General features: G+C 44.5%; 1 protein-coding gene across 1 annotated transcript; it reads right to left on the bottom strand.

Moving 5' to 3' along the window:
• Window positions 1–2,564: 2,564 nt before the first annotated feature.
• On the bottom strand, window positions 2,565–7,172 carry emilin3a (elastin microfibril interfacer 3a). Its single transcript, XM_063207825.1, has 4 exons — window positions 7,030–7,172; window positions 5,992–6,111; window positions 4,709–5,565; window positions 2,565–4,551 (listed from the first exon to the last, which is right to left on the bottom strand). Exons 1-4 carry the CDS (start codon window positions 7,170–7,172, stop codon window positions 2,585–2,587), a joined length of 3,087 nt encoding a protein of 1,028 aa, XP_063063895.1. The 3' UTR covers window positions 2,565–2,584.
• Between the last annotated feature and the right edge of the window lie 4,045 nt (window positions 7,173–11,217).

Below are 11,217 nucleotides of genomic sequence, written 5' to 3'. Positions count from 1 at the left end.
CTCTCTCTCTCTCTCTCTCTCTCTCTCTCTCTCATGTTTGGTCTCAGCAGGGTAGGTTTGCCATTAGTTGCCATACCAATCCCAGCAAATGGGCTGCCCACAATGGGACTTTATTTACCTGAAGCATACTACAACAATGTCAACTGGACCAATTTTATTTCACTTAAAATTGGCTCGATAAGAGAGAAGGTATGTGTATAGCCCTGCGTAATATGTGTATTGTGAGGGTATGTATTGTCTATTGTGCATTGTGGCTCTTTAACAATTTTTATCTTGAACCCCAGGTTCTCGAAGAGGCAGATTCCCCCATGCACGTAACTGTGCATATTCTACTGTTGACTAAGTTGAGAAATTCCATAATAATAGCCTGTTCATGAATTCACAGCATACCTGATCTGCCTGCATGACGATTGCGGTTAGTTTTTACTCACAACCTAGAATGCTTCCAGTTTGGTGTTTCTCAACGGTGCCTCCGCAGCCCCCAGGCGAGGGGATCTTAGAGAACCCTTTGGGGCATTGAGAAGGAAACAGAAGGATGGAGCATCTACATTGGAATAAAAAAAATTGAATGAGTTCATTTTTACACAAAATAAGATGTAGCCTAATAATGTTGTATCCCCTATGCCATTGGAACACGGTACAGTAATAGTCACTGAAAAAACTACTACACCACGATGACAGTGCACAGAGGTTTTAGTAATACATTGCGACTTTATCATTGCCATTCTGGTAACAGCTAATTTATAACAGGGGCGGGCCGTGTCTTACTGGGTTAAAGTAGGCTACACCCAAATAGCATGTAAAGATACAAAGAAGCATACAATTATTCATGTTAGTATTAGGCTGTGCTGTTTCTTCATCTGAGTCTGTCATATACTGAGCCCTACTACCGTACATTGTGTCATTAGAAAAACAATATTTATTTCACATTTTTGTGAAGTTCACTGTTTTCAACACCAAAGCCCCAAATAGGCACATCTGTGGACTTGACTACTAGAAGCATTCGTTTTAAGTTGAGTTGAGTTTAAGTTTAAGTTCCAAAACAGATTAAATTGCAAAGCAAACACACGCCATTAGACGGATAAAAACCTATGTCTCACAGCTAAATGCATTGTAAGGAAAGTGCTTTGATATGTGGCCCAAAGGAGGACAGAGTAGACAGCTGCCCTTTTGCAGTCTAGCAACTGTCCTCTGGCTCTCTCTGCTGGGCTGTTACAATACGGCATCTACAGTGTGCTTTAGAGCAGTGGTTCCCAACCTTTTTCTTAAGGGACCCATGTCTTTACTATTGTAAACTTTGGTGACCCAACCACGCGAGCGCCCGCACGAGACGGAGTCACAAGATGCCCTCCGTTTCCTGCGAAAACTTACTTTAGTTATTTTATTCCTCAATTCGTCTTTGGTCAAATATAGAATTAATGTTTAATGTAGCACTTACAATTTGTTGCGTTTATGCATTTATTAGTTAAATGCTTTGTCTTTTATTCAACATGGGCTTTATGTATTTAAAACGAAACCCCTTAAAATCAAGAGGGCTCCACGACCCCCTGTGGATCTCTGGCGACCCATAAAGGGGGTCCCGACCCATAGGTTGGGAACCACTGCTTTAGAGGACAAGTGCTTATGGTTGTTTCATTTTTGTTTTTGTTATGTTTTTCAAGCAAAGTAGACTACGGATAGTTAAGGAAATAAAATAGTAGCCTAAAGATCTTTTGGTTAGCTTCATTCAACAAGTGGCACAAAGTAAATCACATACATTTTTAAGAGAACCAGACAGACAATCCATCATGGCAACTAGACATTTTACAAATCAGCCCCTTTCTGGTTCCATTTGCATATTATAAAAGCACTAGATGGGCCAAAATAAAAGCATGTGTGACAGGATTTATTATGCAAACTTGTGGCCACTATAACATGCTCAATGAACATATCTTGGTCTTGCTCTCTGTTCCCTTATTATTGTGAACAAGGGGAGGTCCGAGAACACGGACCAATGGATTAGACCAGTAATTATTTTTGTGTTCATCGAGGTTGTTGTGATTTATTCCGTTTTGGTCTCTTTATGTTTTATCTATTTTAGGGTGTCAATGTAAGTATCAGGCATATAATAATAAAGGATGGTTCCTTTTCATTGTTAATATTAACTTTAAGACACTGGGACAGTGAAAAAAATATATTTATACTCAGTGCACTTTGTGTTTTATTATAAACATGTTATTACAAAGTAAAACAATATTGATGAAAATCAACAGTAAGGAGAGTACAGTAAGAAACATAGCACAATAAACATTGAATAGACAGTATAAAAATGGAAAACAATTAGCAAACAACATTAACAACTTATCAAAACTGCTGCACGATTCCCTATTTAAAACTCATACAGTCATACAGTGTATCATTCCTCATTCATAACACATCATTTATACTACCACTCATACCAGTTTACATTTACACATTCAAGCCAAAGTCAACATCTTGATTGGTGTTGGCATTAACTTTGCCATCCACATTTTGATTTAGGCTCTTATTCTTATTCCTATGGTTACTAAGGCTTGCCAATTCTTCTGACGCTGTTGCCTGGTACCTAATGTGGTGTTTTTGGTTGAACTGGTGCAGCAAATTGGTCTCCTCTAGGTTCAGCTGCTACCTCAGGTGTCACGTGGTTGGGTGCAATGTGAAAGTCTCCCAACGCCTTGCCCACTGCCGTGGCCGCCCCAGTGCAGTTCCTCAGTTCATCTCTCAGCTCAGACAGCTGTGATGAGTGGCTGGCTAGCGTGTTATTAAACTGCACTAGTTGGCCATCCGAGTGGCCCTCCAGCTCACTGCGAATTCTCTCCAGGTCCTCGGCAAGGTGCGACAGACCGCCACACTGTCCTTCGACGCGAGCCACCCTGCCCCCGACCTCGGTCACCTCCTTCTGGACCCCCAGAGCGGCCGAGCGACAACCCTGGAGCTCCCCAGCCAGCCGGCGCCTCATCTCCTGCAGCTCGCCCTTGAGGCGGCTCAGCCTCCTTTCTCCACTGCTCAGCATGGAGGCCTGCTTGCCCACCAGCTGCACCACGCCCTTCACCTGCTGCGCCAGCCTCTCCTCGCGATCCTGCCAGGTGGAGTTGGCCCGGGTCACCTCCTGCACTACTGTGCCCAAGGAGTTCCTCAGGCCGAGCAGGGTGCGGTTCACAGAGCGCACGTTCACCTTGAGCAGGGTCACCTCTCCCTCAAGACCTCCAGCTGCCGACATCTCCATCTCTGCCATTTTCTGCAGGAGAAGTGTCATTGTTGCGTTGAGACGGTTCATCCTTTCAGCTTGCTGATCCAAGACCTTACTGTGGTTGTCTGCAGAAGTGGTGTGTTCATTATTATTTGCTTGCACATTAGTGGTTCCTTCTAGTGCGGGCGCACATGATGAGGAGCACATCAGCTCCAGGCTGGTGAGATGCCTCTGCACCCGGTCTACATCCACTGCCACCCTCTTCCGCAGTGACTCCACCTCTGTTTCCAGGGTTGGCACCACTTTCCCTTCCAGAAGAGCAGGGACTGTGGCATTGCCCAGCTCCTCCACTGCTGTGAGGAGACGTTCCTCCAAGGCTTTCAGCTTCTCCTCTAGTCTGGACTCCAGACTGGTGGAAGGAACTCCTCGTGACCCTCCGTGTGGGCTGGTCACAGTAATATCTAGTTTAGACTCTACATACCCCAGACGGCCTTCCAGCATGCCTTCCACATGATCTTTGTGCCCTCCTAGTTCGGCCTTGAGGTACCCCTGAGACTGGTTAAGACCATCCATAGACTGCTCCAGCATAACCACCCGCTCAGTCAAACCAGACATTGCGTGACAGCAGCCGTCCTCTGGTGAAGACAGCTTTTGCAGTTGAGCGTGGAGGTCAGCCAGCTCCTTCCTCAGATCATCTATGCTGTCATCTAGAGCCTCCTCAAGCTGGCTCTCCTGATCCAGCTGATCCTTCTGGCACTGCCGACGCACCTCTCCGGCTTTCTCTTCGCACCGGTTCTCTGCAGTCTCCACACGTCTGTCAAAGCCTCCCAGGATGGCTGTGCGGGCACCGCTTATCTGGCCATCCACCAGCTTCTCCAAAGCCTTCTTGGCTTCAGGGGCGAGAGGGTTTCCAGTGAGGGAGTGTGTCTCATTGGCCAGCTTCTTCAGGGCACTGTCATGGCCCAGCACTGTTGCACGGATCTCGTCTAGCTCAGTGGCTTTAGCTTGGAGCTCACTGCGGAGCTCCGTCATCTTTCCAACCAGCTCAGTCAGCCCTGGATACTGCATCCCATCTAAACCCTCCCTGTCGGGGGCCACTCCAGGGAGATCTCCGAAGCCCACGCTGGAGTCCCTGGACAGCAGGGCGGGTTGTGGGCCAGCAGCAGGGCCCGCAGAGAGCAGAGCGGAGAGCATCCTGTTGGCGTCCTCACGTAAAGACTTCCGCAGACTGTCTTCCAGGCCAGTCACTGTGCCTCTTAGCGTCTCCAAGCCACGAGACAGACGTTGCACATCGTCTTCCATCCTGTCCAGCCTCTCAGCAGTCAATCCGTCAAGATCTTGATCTATCAGTTAACAAGAACACACAAGTCACGATTTAAAATGAGGTAGAAATTAGTAACCAATAACTTTAAAAACGATGTACAGTACCACACATTTCTCAATTATTGGAAAGGAATTATTTGAAAATACTCTCATGAATATTGCAATGCATTTCCTCACCATAATTTGGATGACTGTCAACAGGGGGTGGATGTTCCTCAGCAAGTATTTCTGCCTCAACATTTACAGTGATTGGGTGTGTTCCAGGAGCAGCGTTGTGATCTGCAATGGCATTGACGGGGTCTGCAGAAGGGTTATGGGACTCCAGCATCGGGTCGTGGTGATCCAGTGTTGGATCAATGTGATCTAGTGAGGGGTCATGGTGATCGAGTGAGGGGTCATGGTGATCTAGTGAGGGGTCGTGGTGATCGAGTGAGGGGTCATGGTGATCTAGTGAGGGGTCATGGTCGTGATCCAGAGTAGCGTCATGGTGTTCAGGAGATAAACTGTGATGGTTAGGAATGTCGTCCTCAGTGGGGGCAGCTAGAGGATCCTGGTGACCTGAGATAGATGAGTGAGGGGGGTTTGGGTAGGACCCTACGTCTTGATCAAAATTGTCCTGAGATCTGGTATTCATTGGGCTCTGACCCCACTGCTGTCCTCTGTTAGTGGGCTGGGGATTCACACCTTTGAATGGAGGCATGGGGCCTTTGAATGGAGGCACGGGCCCTTTGAATGGCGGCATGGGGCCCTTGTGCATTGGCATAGGCCCCTTATGCATTGGCATAGGACCTTTATGTACTATCATAGGGCCTTTGTTCATTGGCATGGGGCCTTTGAATGAAGGCATGGGCCCTTTGAATGGAGGCATGGGCCCTTTATGCATTGGCATCGGACCCTTGTGCATTGGCATAGGCCCCTTGTGCATGGGTCCACTTTTACACCCAAATCCGAAGAATCCAGGACAACAGCGCCATTCCAACTCTGTCACTGTCTTGTATGCAACCTTGAACAAGGGCTTGTAGAACAGGCGATACCTGCATGATTCAAACAAAAAGAACCATGGTTTCATAATGTTGATCAAGATACAAGTTGTCTATATTTAAGATCATTGTTTAAATTAGTGTAAATGTATGCAGTGCTGTCCATGTAGAAGCAACCACTGAGGCTAGAATATGCAAATAGGATGATACAGTGTTAGACACAAACACTGTATTGTATACAGAAAATGGCATAATGTCAGATAAAGTGTCATTATGGGCATGGCACTGGTGTGACAAGGAATTGTAGTGTTATATGAACTCAGTACCATTCAGTGTCTAATGAGACATTGGTGGTATTTTTTTTTTTACCAGCAAATACATAGTAGGTTCCATTGAATTTGTTCATTGACTTAATGAAAGTGCACTGTATTGTACTATTTATTAGATGTGGTGTGAAGTCAGCATTGATTTTAAACTTACATCAGTGCAGGACACTTCTGGCCCCAGGAGCATTTGTTGTATTCTGCCTTGACATATGGAGCGACGCCATCTTGCATTGTAAAGGAAACGCTTTTCTCAACCACATAAGCACAATGGCTCCTGTGAAATGATAGAAAGGGGGAAAAGTCAGTTGTAAATTGAAATGTTTCAAACAAATGTTTGTTTTGAAAGAGGATATTGCTTTTAAAAGTGCATAAATCATCACAAAACATGAGTTGTTGTACAGGACCTTCCTACTTAATCAGGGGTGTCAAACACACTGTACTAATAGGCTGACTTTGGGTTGGCATGCTGCTATAAGACTGTAGTAAGAAATACTGCAGTTTTGCTACTGCAGTGTAAGGATTTATTTGACAAATTTCACATTTATATTTCAGGCAGGATGTTTCATTTCTCCATAACTTCCACTTTAATTTTGGGTGGAGGTTTGGTTCAATGACATATGTTTACTCGACTGTCAAAAAATAAACCAGTTTGTGAATGCAATACATTTGATTTGGAATTAATTGGCCTCTGTGGATCCTAAATACATAGGTCAGGGGTATTCAATTAAAAATCACAGAGGGCCAGTTTATCAAATTCCCCACAGTAAAAGGGCAGAACGCAATATCATATATAGATAGCACGCCTACGTTTTCATTTTGTTCAGACCTTATGGAGGGCCATACCTTTGCCATGCAAGGGCCGGATCTGGCCCTGGGGCCTCCAATTGAATAGCCCTGACATAGGTAGTAATCCTTGATCCTTTTTATCAATGATTCAGCATGTAACTTACTGAAACAGAATAAATAGCCGATAATATGATACTGATATTAAATGGCAATATGATATGTTCGACCCACTTGATATCAAATACATGTGAGGGCCCTGCACCAGACGTAGTTTGACACTCCTGGCGTTAATGAATGGAGGAACTTTTATATTACTTTTCTTGAAACATCCTATTGACACGTGTATCAAAATGACAATACAACGTACACATTATTTCCACAACAGATTACTAGATAAAATACTCACTTATGATGACCCATGACTTTCCCAGCAGGATGTTGTGGTCCTTGTTGTGATTGGAAGAGATAGTGTGTTCTCCCCAGGGCGCTGGATAAGGCCAGCACAGCGGTCAGGACCAGGAGGTGGGTATTGAAGGCTGTCAGACGCATCTTCTATTAAAGCCTTGTGTTTCCCATGCAATCAGAACATTTAAGAAAAGAAAAGAAAAGAAAGGAAAAGAAGAGACAAAAGAAACAAAAAAGAACAGAAGGGAAATCCAACTCCTTGGTTTGGCACAACCGTCTAGCAGTCCAAAACTCCAGTGTCTGTGTGGACCGGATCCTGGCTTGAAGTCCTCAGTGAGAGTGGAGCATGCCAGGCAGAGGTAAGCAGGGTCTCCACTGGGATGTGTATGGTCCCTTGCCTGTGTGGAGACAGTGTTTATGTGGTCACCTTCAGTGATTGACAGCTGGTCTCTGCTCTCTCATAGGCTGACTGCAGCGGTCACTGGCATGGTCCCGCCCGGAATTTGCCACTCAGAGGTGACACAAGTGTGACCTGGGTGTGTGTGTCGGTATGTGAATGTTTGGATGTGTATAGTAGAGGTTTTCCCCTTATGTGTCAAAATATAGCCCAATATAATATTAGTTTGCATTCTGGATTTGTCTTTACAATTTGGACATACATTTTCCAGTTGGTGACTCATGTTATGTCAATCACATGCGTACCATTTCCTTTGCCTGTAATAACTTGAAATTTCCCACAGAGGGAGAGGTTTAAGAGTCTGAATTAAAACTGTAATGACTTCACACCACACAGAGAAGCAAACAGAGAAGCACACAGAGAAGTAAACGGGGGGGGAGAGAGAGAGAGAGAGAGAGAGAGAGAGAGAGAGAGAGAGAGAGAGAGAGAGAGAGAGAGAGAGAGAGAGAGAGAGAGAGAGAGAGAGAGAGAGAGAGAGAGAGAGAGAGAGAACCCTCCCGCCTGTCTGTGCCACAATTTCATGCTGCCGCTTTCCCAAACATATGGAACAAACACCTTGTTACTCAGACAAACACACGGGACAGTAGGCAAACAATGACACACACACACACACACACACACACACACACACACACACACACACACACACACACACACACACACACACACACACACACACACACACACACACACACACACACACACACACACACACACACACTGACAGCTGGCCGTTGCCCACTGTTGGCTTTTGGGTCCAATGTGTGGACTCGGAAGTTTGTCGAGGTGCCGCTAGTTTTCTACTAATATTTGTTCAGTTAATACTGTTTAAGTTTTCCCAATTCACAGAGTATGGATATTTGAGCACCATACACTAATAAGAATGAACAAATGAAGCCCAAGTGGTAGCATAAACCTACCTAGAGCTAGCGTGACACGCACACACACACACACACACACACACACACACACACACACACACACACACACACACACACACACACACACACACACACACACACACACACACACACACACACACACACACACACACACACACACACACACAACACACACACACACACACACACACACACACACACACACACACACACACACACACACACACACACACACACACACACACACACACACACACACACACACACACACACACATTGCAAGATGCAAATGTGTACCTGCACTTAAGCAAGCAGTGACACCCAACACAAGCTATGCTTTGTGGAGTGACAGGACCTAATTAGCCCAGTCTGGTGTACAGGGCCTGCTGCAGAGGACTGTGTTTTATTCGCTGTGGATACTTTCTCACCAACCTATCGGTCATGTCCTCTTTTTTTAAACCAGAATGTTGATACCCCATACATATGTGATGTTACCACTGAATTAAAAAACTGTGCCGCCTACCTCAATATGTGTCCAATCTTAAATTTGTGTCTTTATGGAAATTCTGCAGGACTGTTGGATTTACGTTACACTAGAGGATATTCACTGTTTGCATAACACGCTTAAGTCATACCTATCGTGTTTTTGTTTGTGGTGTGATTGAGCCTCAAGTCAACTGGCACCGTATTGTTACGCCAGGGACCTGTGTTCAATTCCAACTCAAGGTCATTTCCTGATCCTCACCCATCTCTTTCTCCCATTACTTTTCTGTCACCACCTTTACTGTCCATCAAATAAAGGCATGAAAAAATAGGCTATATTGCGGTGATGTGCCATGTGCATTGATTTTTTTCAAAAAAGCTTGCTAATAGACTGCACTGTACATCATTAAGCAGAGATAACTGCTCTATAAATCTAGTTCCAATGGCTCAGAGTGAAAATGGTGGAATTATTCTCTCTTTCTGTGTACATGCTTATGAGTTTATTTGGCTATTTGGTGTGTCACTTGAAACTTAAGGGATTGAGCATGTGGCAGGCTGTTATCATTCACTGTTTCAAAGCAAGCCTCTAACTATAGTTAGAGTTTCTATCGTTTCTATAGAAACCCACCGCAAGTTGCTCAATTTCGCTTTAATCTGTGGCGGTCTGCCATGTCCAAATGTACAGTAGCCTACAAAACAAAATCCTGTACTAGCTACATTTTCAAAATCCTACACACATTGTCTATGGCCGGACACGCAAGTTCTTTGGGGGTAAGAGAACATTCACAGAAAAATCCTCAGCTTTACTCTTTACTCTTCAGCAAGAACCTTGCCTGCAAATTTCTTGAGTGAAATTTAAATCGGGCCATTCATACCGTAGTGTATAGCACCTCACAAAGGCTTTTTTATGCAGTTCCTGTTAAAGAAGTGTTTTCTGCTTACCCCTTACGTACCTGGGAACACCCAAACACCATTAGTCAGCGTAAGGCACTTTTTGTTACCAAGAGTATGTTTGTTTCACTTGAGTGTTGAGTGTTTCACTTTTCTGCGTTCGGCTGCGTTCGTGCGTGTGCACTTTTCTGTGCCCTCTCTCCCTCTCTCCCTCTCTCCCTCTCTCCCTCTCTCTCTCTCTCTCTCTCTCTCTCTCTCTCTCTCTCTCTCTCTCTCTCTCTCTCTCTCTGCATGTCTTACATACTTTTCCAAACATGCTGTGCATGTGTATGTATGCTTCATTTTGACAGTGCCAGACCTCCCCATCTCCCACACAACACAAACATGCCTTCATAAAAACTAGCAGGGACTAGTCAAGCATCTCCACCCAGGAAGTGCACAGGAAATGACGTCACAATGAAGCTGGTGTTTGACCCTCTTCTCATCTGTTCATAAGAAAGGCCACTTTATTTAGAGCAGAGTTGTTGGAGGCGTAGCATGTAATGACTTTACAAGCAGGGAGGGGTCGGGTTTTCCTACACACACATGCCCACCGTGATGTTTACACTAGTGCAACTGACATTTTAGGGATTCTGAGGAGAGAGGGTAGTGGAATAAGGGCCACACAGTCCATTCCTAACCTGTTGAAAACTTCGATAAAGATCAACGGACAAGCAGACAGCACACATGTTTGTTAATGCAACCTGAGTAAACCAAGCAGCCATTTCTCATCGCTCCAAAAAATAATCAAGTAATGTGAAAGAACACAGTCATGTGACTCGTGCTCAACCGTCTAAGTCTGTTTATCCATAAACTCCATAATGTCTTAAAGCCTAATACACCAGAAACCAACATGCAGTTGATCTCTGTTTGTTACTTGTTCTACAAAATATAAGGAACTGCCAGGCCAGTAAATGTTTCAACTTGAGGTTCAGAGATATTTTATGAAGAGAGATTATGGCGCTATAGTTGATCAGTGATAAGTGATAAGTTACAATATACGACACCCATAGCTGTTAAGAGTGTTTAGGTTAAGTAGCATGTCAGTGCGGTCATTCCGAACATCATTTTTTAACTATCTCTGATTAGTTAAAGTTGTTCAAGATAGTACATGAATATATGTTGAATCACCCTAATTTAAAGCCAGTATCAGTATCAGAATACTTGAAATTTATGCTTGAAGTTTATGATGCACGTTTGTGAATGGCCGACAAGTTTGTGAATGGCCGACAAATTCGGAACTCTCAGGCCTCACTGTTTGGGAATGACCCATTCTCATTGTCTTACTCCGCATGTTGTTCTAACTCAGTGATTCTCAAACTGTGGGCCATGGAAGTGTTCCAAGTGGGCCTTGAAATCATTTTATACAAATCAAAACTTTGAAAACAAACAAAATGTTTGTATGAATGTTGCTGTT

This window comes from Engraulis encrasicolus, chromosome 10 (genome assembly GCF_034702125.1).
Source record: "Engraulis encrasicolus isolate BLACKSEA-1 chromosome 10, IST_EnEncr_1.0, whole genome shotgun sequence".
Taxonomy (NCBI): domain Eukaryota; kingdom Metazoa; phylum Chordata; class Actinopteri; order Clupeiformes; family Engraulidae; genus Engraulis; species Engraulis encrasicolus.
This window is presented reverse-complemented; position numbering and strand designations above follow the sequence as displayed.

What these genes read in the sequence shown, in the direction of transcription:
- emilin3a (XM_063207825.1), bottom strand. Translation starts at nt 7,172, where the DNA reads ATGCGTCTGACAGCCTTCAATACCCACCTCCTGGTCCTGACCGCTGTG. An exon ending in CAGAAGTGTCCTGCACTGAT is followed by an intron (nt 5,566 to 5,991) that starts GTAAGTTTAAAA and finishes TGAATCATGCAG; the next exon opens with GTATCGCCTGTTCTACAAGC. An exon ending in TGACAGTCATCCAAATTATG is followed by an intron (nt 4,552 to 4,708) that starts GTGAGGAAATGC and finishes GTTAACTGATAG; the next exon opens with ATCAAGATCTTGACGGATTG.